The 21,199-nt window shown below is 36.4% G+C and overlaps 1 protein-coding gene across 2 annotated transcripts; it reads right to left on the bottom strand.

Annotated features, from left to right (window-relative positions):
• Positions 1-1,137: 1,137 nt before the first annotated feature.
• LOC306860552 (limb region 1 homolog-like protein) lies at positions 1,138-19,991 on the bottom strand. Of its 2 annotated transcripts, XM_079402296.1 has the most exons (16): positions 19,657-19,991; positions 14,371-14,455; positions 12,867-12,900; positions 12,255-12,394; positions 8,739-8,842; positions 8,502-8,625; positions 8,261-8,329; positions 8,068-8,132; positions 7,550-7,622; positions 7,267-7,350; positions 7,110-7,186; positions 6,945-7,022; positions 6,577-6,741; positions 6,393-6,459; positions 5,344-5,505; positions 1,138-3,158 (listed from the first exon to the last, which is right to left on the bottom strand). In XM_079402296.1, the coding sequence occupies exons 1-16, from the start codon at positions 19,717-19,719 to the stop codon at positions 3,073-3,075; spliced, it is 1,476 nt and encodes a 491-aa protein (XP_079258422.1). In that variant the 5' UTR covers positions 19,720-19,991; the 3' UTR covers positions 1,138-3,072. The 2 variants fall into 2 exon arrangements, with proteins under 2 accessions (XP_079258422.1, XP_079258421.1); XM_079402295.1 differs by having other exon boundaries at positions 6,393-6,741; positions 19,657-19,970.
• Between the last annotated feature and the right edge of the window lie 1,208 nt (positions 19,992-21,199).

Below are 21,199 nucleotides of genomic sequence, written 5' to 3'. Positions count from 1 at the left end.
TTTCTATTTTCCAGAAGGAATAATATCTTCTAATGCACTTTGGCTACACTTCAAACAACCGCCAGGAAAGCTAATCTGCCTATTTTCCTCTTCATTCTTGTATTTTGACAATAACGATAGCCTATCGCAACCTGTGAAAGACTGCCTTTCTTCCTCTTGTCTGATATGATTGATTTGGACCAGTCAAATGCCCGCTGCTGACCAACACGAGTGACATGCATCCAACCAATATTGTCCAAATAAACATTAAACTGAAACTGAGAGGACAAGTCCTAAATGGCCATCATATAAGTACATCAGTTTGTTAGTTTGAGTTCACATGATCAATATCACAAATTTTGATTAGTGACTTAGAAGTAATGTAGCATCTTAAACAATGTATATACATTAGAGCCCTGCACGGGCCTCAAATGTAGGCCCTAGCCCGGCCCTGGCCTGAGACACTCAGGCCCTAGCCCTAGCCCGGCCCACGTCCGACAGCTAATTAGAATTACCGGCCCGAGTCCGACCCGAGTCTGCTTAAACTCACTGCCTAAAATTTGCGGTTTCAGTAAAAGCTTCTTGGTAAAGCTGCTTTAGAAGAGGAAATTCAACAGTAAACAAATCCCACTTTTTAGCTCAATCAGAACATCCAACAAAGAGCACAAGAAACAGAGAGAAAACAAAAATCAAGACAGACAAATCAGAATCAGAGGCCGGGATTTCTTTTTCTGCTTTAAGAGAAAAGAAAAAAGGCAAAGGAAATGAACACTCAACGAGGAAAACGGATGGACGATATAGAGGTGGGGGGTGAAAGCGAGAGGTTTGCACTCTCCTGATGATGTAGGGCTTTTATCTGCCATGGGCATCCGTGAGGGGAAAGCACAGGATGGGTCAGCAGCGGCGTCTCTACGGGCCTGCTGACAGACCCAGGGCAAAATAAAGACCCTGATTAAAGCCGGGCGGAGGGACAGCTGAGGGAAGATGTATGGACAGACAAGCACACTAACACCAGAGCTAAACATAACCACCACGGCGCCATTGAAGCAGTGGTCAGGTGCTCAGATGGCAAGAAATGTATGCTGACCTCTACGGAAAGGTCTTCAGCAGATACAGAACCAAAAATGGGTTTAAAATGACTCACAAATGACACATTGCTTGGAAAAACAGGTGTAAACACATTTATTGTTCTTTTCTCTACATTTCAAAGGGAATGAAAAGAAATGGTGTGTCACAGGTGCTAACCTTGACTTGCAGCTGGATATTTCTAAACTAAAATGTCAGCAATTTCTTTCTAAAAATGAGTAATGCTCACTGTATTTTTGTTCCCTGAAAGAATTCTGTAATAATGAAGTAAAACAGACATTCATTTATGATCCAGTAATGCAGGACAGACAGTCTGTCATCATATAAATCCAGTATTTCTGAGCGGTAAAAAAACATTTTGTGAGAATAGAAACTTAAAGGGATAGTTCATCCAAAAATGAAGTGTCATCATTTAACCTATACTCACTTTGTTACAAACCTGTATGAACAAGATAATATTTGGAAAAAGATCTATTGTTAGTGGGTCCAATGTGGTTTTAGAATGTCTTCAACATTCTTCAAAATGTTGTCAAACGTTCACAAAATGTCTTACTTTGTGTTCCACAAAAGAAACAAAGTCATACAGGTATGGAACAACATGAAGGCGAGTAAACGACAATTTTCATTTTTTTTGCGAACTATCCCTTTAAGCAATGATTCACATTCATATTTGAATAGCTAAATTACAGTAAATGATACTCAAAGAAAAAGAAAATCAGTTTTATGCCAGTATCATGTTATTAAAATATGGCTGAGAAAGAACCCGAAGGATAGAGATGTTGTAATGATGGATTTGTGGCACACTGTCCTCTACTGGCCACTGCTTGAAGGACATTTGTTTAAAAATAGAAGATACAGAAGAAAATTCATAAATAACAATCATACAAAAGAATAAACAACAGTTTGATCAGCAAATATGTACACCATAATACTGCACTACATAAAACGAGTGATTACCGAATCAAAAAAAGTCCACATTTATGAAACCACAGCAACTTAGTGTCCGTGAAACAAGAAATGTTCATGTGCGTTGATTGTCCCTCAACATAGCTCAACCCAAAACATAAGAACTAACCGAACGTTGACCTTATTGCTCAAGGTGTTCTTAAATGGGCCAAACACCTTCTTTTGGTCATCAGCACAAGTTTCTGAAAGGAAGTCAAGTTAGATTGTGTCGATGTTTCATAATACGATATTGCACATTAAAGATTCACATATTAAATAACAAAACAAGGGAACAAAATCCCCAAACATTCACAGCTGTCTTGGCCTAAAGCTTGAAATCACTGTCAGTCATCTTTTTTAAACAGACATTTAAAAACCTAAACTCTACAAAAAGTATTTCACAAACTAGAACCCCATTTGTTTTCTCACAATGAACATCATCTCCAAGATCACTGTCACTTGTTATCCTTTCATCCCTTTTCTCAAGGCTCTTCACTTCATTTAGAAGCAGACAAACCCCATCAGACTGGACTTCAATGCCAGTGCAATAAGGACCCACAGAACTGAATTCACTGGATGACACTAAAAATAGTGATACACAATGAGAAAGCGAGGGGGCCCACCAGGACAAAACTCAACATTCTCATTCCACCACCAGGAAAAGGAAACGTGGTCATGGCTATGATGTCATCCTCTGAAATAGCTCTCCTGTCTGGATGCATGTCAAAGTCCTCTGTAGCCATTGTTCATTTTTCATATGGCATTTGTTCAATGCGTCCAGTGATGTGACATCCCTTTATTTAATGCAGTAATAAGCCTACATATTACTGACGTAAACAATGCATAAAACTGCAGTTGCAGAATCCCACTTAGAAGGTCTCATCGGTCAACGTATCTTGTTCAGGCAACCTTTGTAAACATCTTTGGTGACTATTGTTCACCTAAAATGGACACAAAATAGCTCTGGTCCAATAGGAGAAAGCCATAGACTGGGATCCAGAACCTTCTCCAGAAGGTAAAAGGCTTCAGTAGCCAATGATGCATCAAAAAGCTGATTGCTCTTCAATGAATCTTTGAGAGCCCATTGGCTAGGAGTAGTTTGAGAGGGATAGTTGATCGAGACACAGTCAGAGGCAGTCTGTGGAGACCTGGAGAAAGGAAAAAAGGAGAGTAAACAACATGATCTAACAACCAGAAAAGGTCATTTTGGCATGCAATGTTTGGGTTAAAAGCAAACTAATTAATCAAAGAACAAAAGCAGTTGGGGGAGTAAAGAAAAAGAGATGCTATCTGAAGATGGTCTATTAGTGCAAGTGTGTGTTCATATTCAGCAGTTTTGTTTGTATTGGGCGGAGGGCGATGGGTGTGTCTTCCAGGAGGAGTTTGACGCCCTGAGGTCCCCAAGGAACCCTTATCCCCTTCTGTCCCCTCTCACTTTCCTGAGAGAATTGTGCTTTTTCTATCTGAGGAAAGAGACCTACCCATAGAGAAACATGGCCTGTGCGGGGAACACCTCACCCAAAGACTAACTACAAACACTGGCAAATGGCAGCGTAGCACACCCCTTGTCCTTTAAAGATACAATGCGTACATGCACAAATCTTTCCCCTCACACGTTTTCCTTGAGATAAACATTAGAATTAACCATTACGAAAGGAATGTTCTGGGTTCAATACAAGTTGAAGGGGTATAGACAGCATTTGTGGTGTAATGGAAAAAATAAAGGGCTTTAAAAGTATATCCACAGGTTTAAATATTACGTATTGTATTGTATAAAGAGTTATTTTTTTAAGAAATAGATTTATATTTAAATACATACATACACATATACATATACATGTATACAGTGGTGTGAAAAAGTGTTGGCCCCCTTCCTGATTTATTTTTTTGCATGTTTGTCCCACTTTAATGTTTCAGATCAAACAAATTTAAATATTAATCAAAGATAACACACGTAAACACAACATGCAGTTTTTAAATGAAGGGTTTTTTTTTTATGAAGGGAAAACAAAATCCAAACCCACATGGCCCTGTGGGAAACAAGACTTTTGGGAAAACACTCTGTGGACTGACGAGACAAAAGTTGAACTTTTTGGAAGGTGTGTGTCCCATTACATCTTGTTGAGAGGTGCTGAAATCGCGTTTGGTCTCGTACTGTACCGCCTATCTTGTCAGTGTGTGCACTTGCTTGGCCATTTTTAGTTGATAAACAGGAACGTGGGTCCAGCTGAATTGAAATGGTGATTTGTTGGATTGGTATAAAAAAGGTTATTATACTGCGGCAGTCGTCGTGTGAAGCCCTCTTAGTATGAAGACCAAGGGATAGAAGTATCGCTTTTTATTTTAGTTTATTCATTTATATATTTATTATTGAAATGTTGTTATATGCATGTGTCAATTTTATTTAATTTCTTAAATATGTGGGTATATAGTATTTATAGAGTTGTAACTTTTAGTTTTAGTTACTTTTTCTTATTTGTAAGTCGCTTTGGACAAAAGCGTCTGCTAAATGACAAAAGTAAGTAAGTATATCTGGTGTAAAAGTAACACAGCGTTTCAGAAAAAGAACATCATACCAAGAGTAAAATATGGTGGTGGTAGTGTGATGGTCTGGGGCTGTTTTGCTGCTTCAGGACCTGGAAGACTTGCTGTGATAAATGGAACCATGAATTCAGCTGTCTACCAAAAAATCCTGAAGGACAATGTCCGGCCATCTGTTCGTGACCTCAAGCTGAAGCGAACTTGGGTTCTGCAGCAGGACAATGATCCAAAACACACCAGCAAATCCACCTCTGAATGGCTGAAGAAAAACAAAATGAAGACTTTGGAGTGGCCTAGTCAAAGTCCTGACCTGAATCCTATTGAGATGCTGTGGCATGACCTTCAAAAGGCGGTTCATGCTCGAAAACCCACCAGTGTGACTGAATTACAACAATTCTGCCAAGATGAGTGGGCCAAAATTCCTCCACAGCGCTGTAACAGACTCATTGCAAGTTATCGCAAACGCTTGATTGCAGTTGTTGCTGCTAAGGGTGGCCCAACCAGTTATTAGGTTTAGGGGGCAAGCACTTTTTCACACAGGGCCATTTGGGTTTGGATTTTGTTTTCCCTTCATAATAAAAAACTTCATTCAAAAACTGCATATTGTGTTTACTTGTGTTATCTTTGATTAATATTTAAATTTGTTTGATGATCTGAAACATTAAAGTGTGACAAACATGCAAAAAAATTAAAAATCAGGAAGGGGGCCAACACTTTCACACCACTGTAAATTAATGAAAAATGCTATTCATGGATCATCCTTATCTAATAAATAAATAAATAGCAACTAACCAAAGGCACGGATGAGTTTTCTTTGCAAGGCCCATGTGACTGTGTTGATGAGGCAGGCGGATGTGAGTCCAGCAAAAAGCACGTTGTACAGGAAAACAATGTGGAAACTGCCAAGCCAGTTATACCGTCCAAAGTCTCCAAGCAGATCAAACCTTGTGATTCCTACATGAAATTACATGGAAAAAGAAGAATATAAAGAACGTATAAAGTAAAATATTTTCCTAATTGTAATGCACAATGGAAACATATTGCTGAAATATTGATGCTTAGTGCCCTCTTGTGGATAAACAGCATTACAAAACTGAACTTGTGATTCATAAAGAAGTTGCCCTGAAGGTATGGAATCAAATTCCTGCCAAAAGTATTGCAGTCATGTCAAAAAACAACAACAATCGTGACACCAAAATTTAAAAACCGAAGTAAAAATATATTGCACAAAACTGAAAAATGAAAGCAGTTTTCAGAATAGCAAACAGCGGTCACAGATTGAAAAATACTACATGTAAATCAACAATATGAGCATAAAATGTCAGAGAGCACAAAAATAAAATGAGAAATATAACCAAAGAAAACATGATTTTGTGTGCGAGTCGGATAATTTTGCATGAGTATTTCAGTTTTGTGCAATATAATTTTAAATGTGTTTAGAGTTTTGATTCATGCTTATTTTTTAAAAATGCATTATTAAATTTGTGATTCACGCTTATTTTTTGATCTTTGACCATTGTTTGCTATTCTGAAAACTTTGCTTTCATTTTTACATTTATACTCGAGTTTTTAAATTTTGGTTTCACACTTGTTATTTTTTTATATACGTGGCTGCAATACTTTTGGCGGGAATTTGATCCCATACCTGTTTTTTATTAATTTTTTTAATGTTTAAATAAAACAGTTAAATGATTTACCAGATTTTTCCCTGAAATCAGTGCAGAAAAAAAGTGCAAATTGTATCTTGGCCTACAACAGACTTTAAAACTATGGCACTATTAAATACAATTTTACATATTAAAAAGCTATTAAATAATGGCTAGTCATTTTAAAATACTTACCCAATGTGCGGGAGAAAACAGGCAAGGCTGAACTGAGTATTAAAAGAGAAACACAGTTCCCTATAATCTGTGGAGAGAGACACAAACAATGATTTAATTTGATTATAAAGAGCCACAGCATCTGAATGTGAGATATCCAGCACCATTCCCACAGCTGTTTCATGACTATGAGGGATCTCTGTACCTGTGTGAGGGTTGTGTCCTGTGCACGTGGCAGCAAACCGGTGAAAAGTGGAGAGCTATAGAATCCAACGACGGAGGAGACCATGAGATACAAAATGATGACCACCTGCACTGTAGCTCCCAGAGAACCGAACATGGAGAATGAGGCAAGGCCCAAGTGAGGGTCCTGCAACAGAAAAAAACAACCATTGTGAGATTTTGATAATGAATTATTAATGAAATCATCTATGGACTACTATTATAATGCTTTAGTAGCACATGAGGGTGAGTAAATTAAACTACGAAAATGTCCTTGAATCTTTTAACATCAATTACATTTATAGGTCCATCTAATGACAAATTTAAATGCGCCATTGTCATGCATCTCACCTCCATTCCTCTAGGCATGGCAGACTCATCGAAGAGCAGTTCGAGCACATGGAAACACACCATCAGCACAGACACTGCCTGAGAAAGACCATCAATTTGGGTTTAACACAAGGGTATAATTGTAGTCAGTCTAAGTATTCTGTATTCCACAAGGTTTACTCTTACAGTTAAAGCTAAAAGCAGCAGCATGGCCACTGGGTATCCCAGGTTGCGTTGCCAAGGAGAAGCTCTTTTCCGCAGCTCTATAATGGAAGAAACTAGGATGAAGCAATTCATGATAGCTAATTGATGTTTTCAAACACTTTAAGAGACATGTTTGTACCTAAAGCAATGCGTTTGGACTGCACACTCAAAAGTTCATTATTGATGGCCTCTATATTTGCACTGATCCAACAGGAGGTGTTACCTGAAAAAATTGATAGAACGTGTATAAGAGTTCAGGATTTAATTTTTTTTTGAAAATGTAAATCCTTGTTCAACATGCCAGTAAAGCTTCTTTGGACATTAAAAAGAAAAAGAAAATGAGAGAAAGAGAGATACATTTTTTAGTAGGTGGGGTCACTTCCTTAGCAGCAAGTATGTCTTTCTCACATCCTGACACTCACTTTTCAACTTCCTGGACAGAGAGGCCTCTTCAAATGCTGTGCAGTTCATTGTCTCTTCTAGGTTCTCCAACAACTTAAAAAAAAATAAATAAATAAAGACGACAAAACTTCATACTTATAATTCCTCAAATATTTACAATGTCTTTCAAAACATTCGGGGTCAGTAAGATGTTTTAAATATTAATACTTTTCTTCAGCAAGGATACATTAAAAGTGACAGCAAAGGAAGCAAAGACACGTATAATGTTAAAAATATATATTTCAATAGAATCTGTCCTCTCTGTTCTTTTTAACTTTCTATTCATCCTGAAAAATATATACACTGTCACAGGAATAAACTACATTGTAAAACATTAAAATAGAAAGGTTATTTTTACAGTTTTTACTGTATTTTTGACCAAATAAATGCAGTCTTTGTGAGCATAAGTGACTTCTTTCATAAATTTTTTTAAAACATACTGACCCCTGTGGAAATATATCACAATCAAAAGAAATTAAGAGGTATCTTGTCCACCTACCCGAGGTTTGATCAATAAGCTCCCAGTGACGCTAAACATACGTGAAAGCCCAAAGGGTGTGCACACTGTTACAAGACAAAAAAAAAAAATCTATATTTACAGAAAATCAAATACCAAACTAAACATTAACAGTAAATGATTTATAAAAAAAAATAAAAATTATATATATACACACACACTCAAATACACTTACACAAAAGCAGCAAAACTCCAAAGAGTGAGATTCCAGAATAAAGATGAGGCAGGTAATAGTCCCACAGGTCTGAAAAGCACAAGAGAAAAAGCAGACTGTTACTAAAACTATTTGTTTATCTTGCACTTATTCAATTAAGAGGATATTTGAGAGTTGAGATGGCATTATAAACTGTCCTCCATTTAATTGAACACAATCAAAGAGACCGAACAAGTTGTACTCTAATGCATCATAGCCTCACCATAAAGACTCTCACGGGCAGTGTTGTGATGGATGAGGGCTGATGCCACCCAAACAATGCCCAGCACCAGCAGACTGAGCAGCAGCAGCATTACAGCAGTCTCATAGACTCGCGCCATAATGCCCTTTCAGAGGAGAAAAAAGAAAAAAAAAAAAAGAATCAAATGGACATCAGACACAGAACTGAGTTCAAATGTTCTGTATTTGCGTTTACTGTTACACTAATTACATTTTTTACCTTTTTGGACCCAGCAAATCCTTCGGATTCAGTAAAGAAATAAGCAAATGGCATGAGGAAGACCAACGAAAGGTTTGAGAATAAGAAGACTAGGTTCCACAAGCCTGAAAAAGAGACAGAGCAGAGAATGAGTAAGTAAATGAAAATATTGTACTCTTACCATATTAAAAAGCAAAAACCCACAACCACAACACTACCAGTGTCGGGGGTAATGCATTACAAGTAACGCGAGTTACGTAATATTACTTTTTTTAAGTTTCTAGTAAAGTAACGCATTCATTTTTAATTTACAAGAAAATATCTGAGTTACTTTTACAAAAAAGTAATGCCACTTTTTTCACATTTATTGACTGACAGTGGGCTGTGTGAACATGCTGTTACTGTAGTTCTAGACTAAATGTGAATGTGCATTAATTCATCCCACTCACAAAAAACAGATTTAGTGTTCATCAAAATGAATTAAAACAGTGAAATGCAAACTCAGAATATGACGCAACCTGCAAGAATTGTTAAACAACACAAATGTATCTAATCCCATTTTATTAACCAATGTCTTTGCTGCTGACTTTTGATGATCCAGTTCAACCATACTAATAAGCAAAAATGACTTTAGATAAACTAATAATTGCGCTCCATTGTTTTTTTTATTGTTGAACCCTCTTCTCCTGCGTTCTACTTTACAGACGTGGATTTACTTTTCCTTCAGCCTGAGGTTTATTCATTACACTTTTTGGTGTGAAAGGGCTTTTACATTTGCTATAATTAGAACTTCTTGTATTAATATTTAAAAAGTAGCGCAAAAGTAACGTAACGCATTACTTTCCATAAAAAGTAGCTAAGTAACGTAATTGGTTACTTTTTTAGGGAGTAACACAATATTGTAATGCACTACTTTTAAAAGTAACTTTCCCCAACACTGCACACTACTGTTCAAAAGTTGGGGTGAGTAAGAATTTTTATACTTTTATTCAGCAAGGATAAAGTAAATTGATCAAAATGGACAGTGAAGGTTACAAAGGTAAAGATTTCTATTTCAAAGGAATGCCGTTTCGTGAAAGTTTGTGAAATGTATCAATTTTCACAAAAATATTAATCAGCACAACGGTTTTCAACATCGGTAATAACACAAGAAATGTTTCTTAATAAGCACTGAATCATAACTGATTAAAATTGAGAGCATTTTCGATTTCTGAAGGACCATGTGACATTGGAGCAATGGCTGCTGAATTTCAGCTTTGCCATCAGAAGAATATTAGTTTTATTTTTTATAAAATTTTGCAAGCAAAAGATAATGCTTTTAAAAAAAGCAAACAAACAAAAAACATTTAAAAAACAAACAAACTCTGGAACAGTAGTATAAATCAACGATGTTTAAGTATGGATTATATTGTGTGTTCAAAAGAGCTGAGGTAAATTGGTGAAATACAAAAAAATACATCACTTACTAACTTACTAACCACTTGCTAACCACTAGGAGGCAACCATGTGCCATACTAACTTCAACTAGCTCTTCATCTCAGGTACATCTCAAAAAATTGGAATATCATGAAAAAGTCAATTTTTTCTTGGAAATATTTCAATAAGTGAAACTTTCATATATTTTAGATTCATTATAAGTAAAACATTTCAAAAGTTTTTGTTTTAATTTTGATGATTAGAGCTTACAGCTCATGAAAGTCAAAAATCAGTATCTCAAAATATTATAATATTTACATTTGAGTTTCAATCCCTACAGTATAAATTCCGGGTATCTCTTGTTCTTTGAAACCACAATAATGGGAAAGACTGCTGACTTGGCAATGATCCAGAAGACGAACATTGACGCCCTCCACAAAGAGGGTAAGTCACAGAGGGTCATTACTGAAAGGTGTGGCTGTTTACAGAGTGCTGTATCAAAGCATATAAAATGCAAAGTTGACTGGAAGGAAGAATTTGGGTAGGAAAAGGTGCACAAGCTACAGGGATGGCTGCAAGCTTGAGAATACTGTCAAGCAAAGCCGATTCAAACACTTGGGAGAGCTTCACAAGGAGTGGACTGAAGCTGGAGTCAGTGCATCAAGAGTCACCACGCTCAGACGTCTTCAGGAAAAGTGCTACCAAGCCACTTCTGAACCAGAGACAACGTCAGAAGCATCTTACCTGGGCTGTGGAGAAAAATAACTGGACTGTTGCTCAGTGGCTCAAAGTCCTCGTTTCAGATGAAAGTAAGTTTTGCATTTAATTTGGAAATCAAGGTCCCAGAGTCTGAAGGAAGAGTGGAGAGGCACAGAATCCATGTTGCTTGAAGTCCAGTGTGAAGTTTCCACAGTCAGTGATGATTTGGGCTGCCATGTCATCTGCTGGTGTTGGTCCACTGTGTTTTATGAAGTCTACAGTCAACACAGCCATCTACAAGGAAACTTTAGAGTACTTCATGCTTCCTTCTGCTGACAAGCTTTCTGGAGATGCTGATTTCATTTTCCAGCAGGACTTGGCACCTGCCCACACTGCCAAAGGTACCAAAAGCTGGTTCAATGACCATGGTGTTACTGTGCTTGATTGGCCAGCAAACTTGCCTGACCTGAACCCCATAGAGAATCTATGGGGTATTGTCAAGAGGAAGATGAGAGACACCAGACCCAACAATGCAGATGACCTGAAGGCCGCTATCAAAGCAACCTGGGCTTCCATTACACCGGAGCAGTGCCACAGGCTGATTGCCTCCATGCCACGCCACATTGATGCAGTAATTCATGCAAAAGGAGGCCCAACCAAGTATTGAGTGCATAGAAATGAACATACTTTTGAGAAGCCTGACATTTTTGTTTAAAATATCCTTTTTTTATTGATCTTATGTAATATTCAAATTTTCTGAGACACTGAATTTTGGGTTTTCATTATCTGTAAGCCATTATCATCAAAATTTCAAGAAATAAAGGCTTGAAATATTTCACTCTGTGTGTAATGAATCTATATCATATATGGGTTTCACTTTCTGAAATGAGTGACAAAAAATATTGACCTTTTTCGTGATATTAAAAATTTTTCAAATGTACCTGTAAAGTGCTATAAAGCTTTTTGTTCTGTTTGTTTCTCAGTTGGTTTGAGATTTCCTGGCTAATTCTATTGTGATCACGTACAATCCTTGCAGCTTATGAGATCTGGTGTTACACGTGCACTGCAAAACACTAGAAAAGGCATTTCATCATATGCCTACAAACTTAATATCAAAGCGCAAACAAAAATGTGGATTTTAAACTAAATAGTGGCCTTAGATTTACAGCCAGAACATATTATACTCTTGGCAGACTTGCCACCATGCCCAACACGTGATAACATAATACTAAGACCTTGTGGGAATAAAAACAATTACATTTTGGTTCAGACTAGGCAACAAAATACTACTTAAGAAGTTGTAAGTGAATTAGAATGGCAACTGTATTGATTCTCTTTGAAAACCAGTGTTATAGTCACATAATCCACATGTGCAATCAAAGCACATGTATTAGTTATTCGTGTGTGAATGTGTGTATTTACCACGGATGAGTGAGCCATTGAGCCACTGCATGTAGTAGCTGTGTGGGAATGTGATCAGAACTTCATTGGACAGGATGGAGATGGGCAGGAGCAGCACTGCACATACGGCCACTGAGAGTGTGAATGTACACAGCCACAGCCTGCAGAGTGAGAAAAACAGTCAAAGAAGGGTGAGGACGTGTTTTGCAATCATTTACTTTGACATAGTGCCAGCTGTGAAGGGAGGTGGTTGTTAAACACCACGCTGGAGACCAAAGGGCAAACTGTCCTCTTACAACCATTCAGGGCAAACTAATAAAAAGCAAAATAGCAACCAGCAGGGTGCCCTTTGCAGCTTAGTTTCTTTCAAATCTGTGTGAATTGCTGTGAAATGTACAATTTTACTGCCATAATGTGACATTTCTGAGTGAAACAAGAATCAACCACCTAAGTAGGGTGGGAGCTGATTTCATGCACTTGGAATTTATTGGATGGCGAAAAGTGGGATGTTAAACACTCAAATGGAGCCAGACTGAATTTGAGCTTCCTCGCCTAAATAGATATTTGGCTAAAACAGACCAAAATCCAATATTCATGCAGTCTACATAAAAAAAAAAAAAAAAAAGAACTTACGCAATTTTGTTGACAGTGGCATCCTCAATGTCATCTGTGGGAAAAAAAGGGAAAGGAAATGAGTTTGTCACCACAAATTTATCCTACTGCAGACATACTAATGTTTAGACTCACAATTCAGCCTTGAAACTACATTGAACAAAACAACAAGCTCCCACAATGACCCAGATTTATCATGAAGCTATTCCATGAAGTAAACGCAACACTTTTAAACCCTTATTTGAAACAAATTATTTGTAAGAAATCTTGGGAAGCCTTTGCTGTTAGATTTTACATTATGCTTGCGCAGAAAAACAATATCCGTTTCAAGAGGAATTATTAACAGGGATGGATTGAGAACATGAGGCAGACAGAATGAAAAATAAACCTCAAAGTGAGACAAGTAAAACATGCCCAATGTGACATTGCTGCAGGGTAGATATGTGTGACATTTCCTGGGAGTGCTCCAGACCTAATGCAAAACAGGTTCTGTGCACATATTCTTCAAAACTGCCAATATGCAACTGAAGAAACAGCTTCAGCCCTCCACGATCGGTGCACATTTAGACTATAAACTGGACTTTGAGATTTGGACGTGTCAAAAAGACAAAAATATCTTGTAAAGTGATTCTGTTTGTGTTCCTGAATTTGAATATGTATAATAATGGCAATGGCTTGGCTTGCAGTTCAGTACACAATGTTCTTTAAGTGAGTCTTAACAGGATGTTCTTACATCCCTCTGCACTATTTTTTTAATTTGTGATAATGTAAGCATGTGCTAGATGGACGTATTTGAATGTTGTGATGACATAGGAGCAGCTGTGCTCATGGGGACCAGGGTTCAAGTCTGAACTGATGTCCAAGAGCTTTCCTATCAGCTCTCCACTGACCTATATTTATAAAAAGCAAAAAAAAAGATAAAAGATTAGACCCCTGCATTCTGTTCTGCTTTACTTAGCTGTTTTGGACAAGAATGCATCCTGTGTGGACAGTTCCTAACAATCCTTCAACAGTCTAAACAAGCCTGATGTGTTTTGCAAAAGTGAGACACTAGAAAAGAAAACATCCCTCAGATTTTCCACTGAAAGTAGGTATAGTAGAACCGGGAAAGAGCAGAGTGTTCAATTATGGGGTGTACACCAAAACATGAGGTAGTGTTCTCTTATGAAATCTCAGGCATGGTGTTCGGGCAGGGGGCCTATGTTTATCTCACGGGAACATTCCTCATCCCCACTGCTGCCCTCCCTCGATGTTACATAACTGCTGTCGACAGCAATCAGAAGCTTTGACTCTTCTATGCTGAAGATGATTTCAGATATTCAGCCAATAACACTGAATACTTCACTATCTGAGCATGACTGGGTACCAAACAAAGCATTTTTGGAAAGTGCAGGAGCATGACCATGTCAGGTTGTGCTGACCAACAAATGGAGAGCAGCTGTAGCAAATCACATGTGTGCTTTGAAGGACTGGACTGCATGAAGCCAAACAAATGCAGAGGGTCTGGGGGTCACGTTAAACTTACCAGTGACAAACTCAGCATTCTTCTTGAAGTGAGTGAGAATGAAGTGCGATAAGATGTACAGGCAAATGAAAAGCAGCACGCAAATCTAAAACGGAGAAAATAGAAGAACATCAGTACAATTTGAAAAATGACATTTACATAAAGTAATAGGCACTGCAGCTTCCCATTCAAGAAAAAAAAAAAAAAAGATTAAGCAGATTTTAATATGCCAAACGATATAAATTTTGGATTTTCTTGTATATAAATATTGTAGGATTTCTTTCTCTCATAAAGCTTTGGTATGATTTCAAAAGACACCAAACACAGTGCATGCATCTATTTTAGAAAGTCCTTCTAGGAATATTAAGATCCCTACACTTCTCCAGCCAATTTCATTACATGTAAGAGGGCAGTGTGAACATTCTTCAAAACTTTTCATTTCATGTTCAATGAAGGAATAACCTCAAATCTTTCTTGGAAGATTGGGTGTAAATGGCACTTTGCAGAATAACAGGGGTGACATACATTTTCACAGACATCTGCAGTATGAGTCACGCAGTTAATATGAGCAACACAATTGTCAACAGGCAGCAACAAGACATGCTGTGCAAACACGCTGCTTAGATGTGATGCCAATTTAGGTTATCAAGGACAAGTTAGACAGAGACCCAGTTACAGAGCAGAGGTCATGAAACACACTCCAACACGGCCCCATTATCACTGATACACGCTGCTGTGCGGAGTCCAAATTGCCTTTACAGCTCTGTGACATAAGAGCTCCTAATCAAGAACATTTGGTTCTTAATGATAACACACAGACTGGTGAAGGGGTGGGATGGGACGGGACCGGTCAAAGATATTATAGAAATACATTTCATATTCTTGATAAAAGATAATGGAAGAAAATGCAGTTAGTGTCCCAGAATATAAAAACCAGTCATTCGTGTGGCAATAGAAAGTGAATCAGCAAGTGTGAATCAGTAAGTACAGTGTCATTTTTTTTATACCAGCTGTCCCTTTTCTTAGAAATCTGAATTCCAAATGAATGAACACCCACAATACTTGAGAATGAAGGTAACAGCACCAGATGGAGGATGAAGATTACAGCTCAAATTTAAATGAAGAGTTAAACCAGTTACAACTGGGATTAGATAATAGATTAGACACAGTAAAGATTTACAGGCAAATTAGACATTAAGAGAGTATGTTTAGAGATTTATCACAATAACTTAACAGTTGGTCATATTTAAAATGTTAATACTGCTAAACATTAATTGCATATCCTACAATAATAAGTAATAATAATGTATTAGTTTATGTATTATAATATTTATTACTACTACTATAAAGTATTATTGACTGCACAATGGTAGTGTGTTGTCGAAGCACCCTAAAATGTAAAAATAAAAAAAACATTAAATTTAAAATAATTAAATTCCTAAATCATAACAGCCATAAAAAAAAAAAATTATAATACTGCAACATCTCAACATTTGACCAGAAGAGAACAAATACAGAAGTTGATGAAAGAGTAAAACAGTATAAAAAGTAACATTTTATGAATTAATGACCTTTTGCCTGTGCAAAAGAGTTGTGAAAAATGGCTTATAGACGTGGTTTCACAATTACCTTGAATTCATGTCAATGTCTCATTTTACTTTAAAATAAACCTCCAAAGCCACAATCTCCAAAATCAGATAAACACATTTCCTGTAACATGCTGGCATCAGACTGCTATTCTTCAATATCTCTTTTGGTGCTATTTTAACATGGAGGAAGGGCAATGCATGACTCTTCTCATCCTGAGAGAGCTGCAGTGGGATCTGTCCGCATGACATTAACTGTCTAATTCTATAATTAACCTTTATCCTGATTTCAGAAAAAAAAGATCTGCATGTAGAATCAATACTTCTGAGAAATGAAACAAAAGACATGATTATGTCTTGTATGAGATATATTGAGTGAACTGAAGAAAAAAACTAAAATTCTGAATCACCATGTGTCCAATAAAAGAGAGGAAGAATGACAGCGAGAGGAAGAGGGATGAGGGACGGGACAGGACAGGAAACTGGGATTTTGTCTTCAAAGTGCAAACAACAGTGAAAACAATAGATCTGTGGGATACGATCACTGAAGCGCTGAAAGGTGTTCACACACATTTGTTTGCTCAGCATTTGAATAGCTTGTTTTCACTCGACTAAAACAGGTTACTCAAACAACAAGTTAAAACAGCCAAGCTAAAATATAGCATGTGAAAACTGAAACAAAAGATTGCGTAACACAAAACAGTTGGATATAACATGAGAATACACGTCCGGACTTATTGTAATGCCAGTCAAAGACATTTTTTTTGGGCTATACAATGAAAGTCAATGGGGTCCAATACAACACTGGACTCAACTGACTCTCATTGAAAGCATCTTCTTTTGTGTTCCACTGAAATTCCACATTAGAAAGAAAGGTCATACAGGTGTGTAACGACACTTTGTGACGACAGAAATGTCACTGTTTGCGCAGTATCCCTTTAAATCCTTTCAAACAACCAAAAGGGTGGACAGAGACAATATTTACCAGTTTCTGTAGGTCAATAAACAGAAGATAAGAAACTAAATCTTCTATTTCAATATAATCTAATTGGGCAATGGTGGGCATGTTTTCAAACCTCTTCATCAATAAGAGTCAATGTTATTGTGACTAACTGTATAATGCGAGTGTAGTTTTAGGATGAACAAGCAACCAGGTCATCTATAGTGTATTTTCTGACCAATTTGGCAGGACTGGTTAAACAGCTGAGCTCAAACATTCTGAATCTTAAGGCTTATTTATATGCTCTGGGTAATTCTCTCTGCACAATGAGACTTGGAACCAAGCCCAAGCTATTTACTCAAGTGAAACAGCCTATTTAGCAAAACAGTCAGCTATAGAGTGACCGTGAATTGACACAATGAGAAAACAACACTTGAGGAGTCATGGGATAGATTAGTAAAAAGTATTAAAAAAAAAATTGTATTAATAACGGGATTTGATCAGAAGAACTGAACCCATTACTAGAAATGATTAGAATAGAACTTTGGTGAATATTAAATGCAAAAAAATTCGGATTTGATCAGAAGAACTGAACCCATTACTAGAAATGATTAGAATAGAACTTTGGTGAATATTAAATGCAAAAAAATTCTAAGTGGTTTTCAGGAGGAACAAATAATAATGCATCCAATCATAAAGAAGATCCTTTCTTAGTAAACACTATTAAACATCTGTGGGCTTGAGTACAAAACCCTCTATTGTTGAAGGCCAAGTAACATGTTCAGATATGCACGTTAATAAAGTGCATTACACGCACTGCATTCCTTGCACATCTACAGAGTGGGAACCGTGCCAAACCTGCTCCTCCCTCAAACAGACTGTTCCTCCTGAAGATCAACCAAGCACAAAACTGACATTGTCATAAATGTTGTGTTTGGTTTACAAGTGGAAATTCTATAGTTCTGAGTTCCACCCAAGGATCCATTTACAGAAAAGGGTTTTATCTTACATATTAAAACATCCGTGCACGTTCTCGGTTTAATTCAGCTGATTTGGGTGGTAACAATTTTATCAACTGTTTGATGTTAGTGCAAATTTCTTGAAATATCAAAAGAAAAATTTATAAAAAATAATAATAATAATAAATAAATAAATGCCATCACAGGAATAAATTACATTTCAAATCATTATAGTCATTTTAAAATATAAATAGTTATTTTAAATTGTAATCATGCATTACTGTTTAATTGAAAAAAAGCTGTATTTTCAATCAAATAAATTGGTGAGCATTAGAAACTTTCAAAAACATAAAAGAAAATATTAGCAACCCCAAACATTTTTTGTACGGTAGTATGTATATATCACTTTAAAGTCTGAATCAGATTTATTTAAATCAGTGGTTCTCAAACAGTTTTACTTCAAAATCCAGGACTTACACTGGGCATCAAATGACAACCCAACACAAGTCCAAAACTGTTTTTCATGCAACAGTAATTGTATGGAAAATTAACGAATATGAACAATGACAACTTGAAATATATAAATAACAGCATAAGTGATTAATCAGCAGTAAAGAATCACCAAGCCTAATATTTAGTTGATTAGTATGTCATAATGACGGAGCCAGTCTGACTGTACGCACATTGTATGCATTGTGCGCATCTTTGTACGTCAACAACAAAAGATATGTAAACCATTTTCTCCACCCTTTTTAAAAGCTGATTTGACCATTTGTTACACTAACTACAAAAAAAATTGCATGGTTATTTGTATTTTATTATTTGCAATTTTACATTTAACACTGTTTTTCCCTGTAGTCTGTGATCACAGTCCAGTGATGTGTTTTTAGGTCATGGCCCACCAGTTTAAATTATAAACCCCAGATAAGCATCAGAGACAGGGATCAATAAGCTCTGTGGTGCCCATGGCCTAGGGCAGGACAATGGGTCTGATTTACATTATCTAGTGTAACCCATCTGTGCATTTCACTAAGAGAGGCATTTCTCATTTTCTAGGAGGATCACATCTTTGCATCACACAGACAAAAACAGAACAGAAGAATGTATAAATAAGAGAATATCCACTTAAAATGTCTGAAAATATTGTTTTAGCTTGCGTAGAAAAACAAATGAAGTCAACAATGTCTATGACTGCTTCACCTAGATTAGGACAAGAATTCTAAAGTGATGTATTAGATTGTCATTTAATCTATAGTTTTAGGAGGTCATATTTTTATAGTGACTTGCATAATCTACCAGATTAGTGGTTTAAAAATAAGCCCCAAATGAGTGAGATACATTGTGAAGAAGTAAAGGTGAACTCCAATTTTCTGGCTGTAAGGTTCTTGAGGTCTGAAGTTCAGTTATAGTTGTAATTTATTAGGTGTTGAAAGACATCTTCACGCAAGAGGATGCCAAAAAGCTCATCTGTTCACCAAAATGAGCTCTGAATCACAAAAAGATGAGCGGTCTCATCCTTTGCCATTGAATTTTACAATGAGCAGCTGTGCATCACCATGTAATAGTTCTTAACGTATAATATTAAAGTCAAATGGATCCCTCAGGGTCTCTTTTGTGTAGACAATAACGCTATAACAAAGTGTTTTGTAAATAATAAGCAAGAATAACACAAACACAGTGAAATCATGATTTTATGAGAACATTCACACAATGAATTAATTATTATTGAATTCCATTAGGACAAACACAAGGGCGCATTCAGACCGCAAGCGGTGCATCATAATACTATGTAAACAAGAGAAGCAAAGAGAGGAAAACTCACAATGGTTTCTCGGACTCGGTCGTGGAATAGTTGCTCTCTAACTGTCACGTCTTCTGTTTCCATGCTTTGAAACCATGTCTTGGCGTGTTCTCTGTTACAAGTTATAAAACATTTGAGTCTACGTGGAAACTTGTCTCAAGTTAAAGCGAACAAACGCTTTCCACCACCAAGTCTGTGGGTCAACGAACTACTCCTGTTTTACTTCAGTGAGGTGGATAATTGCTCCTCAAATGATTATTCAACTGCTAATAAGGAAATTATAAACACTGAAAATCTTCGAGCCAGCGTGCTCACAGATGCTCTTCAAATGAATCGTTCAGACGCTCTCAAACTCTGCTGGAGGGGCTGGACTGTGGGAGGAGGAAGGGGCGGATTTAAGGCTAATGAAACTTGCAGACCCAAATAAATTATAATATCAAAGTATTTGAAATACTTTGTCATATTAATGAAATATTTCTCATTCAATTAAAAAACAAAACAAAACACTAAACTGACAAAAATAAAAAATAGGCCTAGTTCAAAATCGAGGAGGCCAGTGTTGAGGAAAGTTACTTTTAAAAGTAACGTAATATTGCTACAAAAAGTAACTAATTGAGTTACTTTTAATGGAAAGTATGCGTTACATTACTTTTGTGTTACTTTTTCTCATCTTGGCTCGACTTGCTTGTTTTGTTTTTAATATAAAATTTCTATTTTGGCAAATGTAAAGGCCCTTTCACACAAAAAGTGAAATTAATAAGCCTCAGCCCTTGATTGCATGAAGTATAGAACGCAAGAGAAGAAAGTTCAACACTCTTCAGCAATAAAAAAAACAAGAAAACAAATGTCATTTTTGCTTTAGTAATATGGTTGAATTGCATCATCGAAGGTCAGCAGCAAAGATATTGGTTAATAAAATGGAATTAAATACGTAAAAGATATTTGTGTTATTTAATACATTTAATTATTGCAGGTTTGCATTTCACTGTTTTTATTCATTTTAAGGAATACTAAATCTGTTTTGTCCAGGTGAGATGAGTAAATGCATGTTCACATTTAGTCTAGAACTACAGCAGCCATCATGTTTACACATCGCACACAATGCCTCTTACTCCTGATTTCTCTCAACCTGGGGACAGGAGAGTTGTAAGACTTATTTGAAAAAGTAACTCAGATATTTTATTGTAAATTAAAAAGTAATGCGTTACTTTACCAGTTAAAAAAGTAATCTGATTATGCAACTCCCGTTACTTGTAATGCGTTACCAACAACAATGGAAAAATCCTCAACTACATTCATGTTTTTTGTATGCACTTTAGACTCCAACAAACTAAAACTGAGTGAAACGTCATTTTATTCTTTGATAATGTTCTTAGAGCTGAGCTATCAATACTCTTTGCTCTTTTCACAAGCAACTCTTTAAAACAAATAATAAATTGTGTTAAGAATAACTATATTGTAATCAATAATTATTATATAACAAATGCAAAAATGCTTAATCTATAAAAATCATTCTATAAAGCTAATTTGGTGCTCAAACTAGAAGATTATTTGACGAATAAAA

Source organism: Barbus barbus, assembly GCF_936440315.1.
Source record: "Barbus barbus genome assembly, chromosome: 41".
Lineage (NCBI taxonomy): Eukaryota > Metazoa > Chordata > Actinopteri > Cypriniformes > Cyprinidae > Barbus > Barbus barbus.
Note: the sequence above shows the minus strand (reverse complement) of the source record. Positions and strands in the feature narration are given on the sequence as shown.

Excerpts from the sequence above, each read along its gene's own strand:
- LOC306860552 (XM_079402295.1), bottom strand. The coding sequence starts at position 19,719 with ATGGAAACAGAAGACGTGACAGTTAGAGAGCAACTATTCCACGACCGA. Across the intron at positions 7,623-8,067 it reads GCTTATTGATCAAACCTCGG|TTGTTGGAGAACCTAGAAGA; the intron begins GTAGGTGGACAA and ends TTTTTTTTTAAG. Across the intron at positions 7,023-7,109 it reads TGCTGCTTTTAGCTTTAACT|GCAGTGTCTGTGCTGATGGT; the intron begins GTAAGAGTAAAC and ends GGTCTTTCTCAG.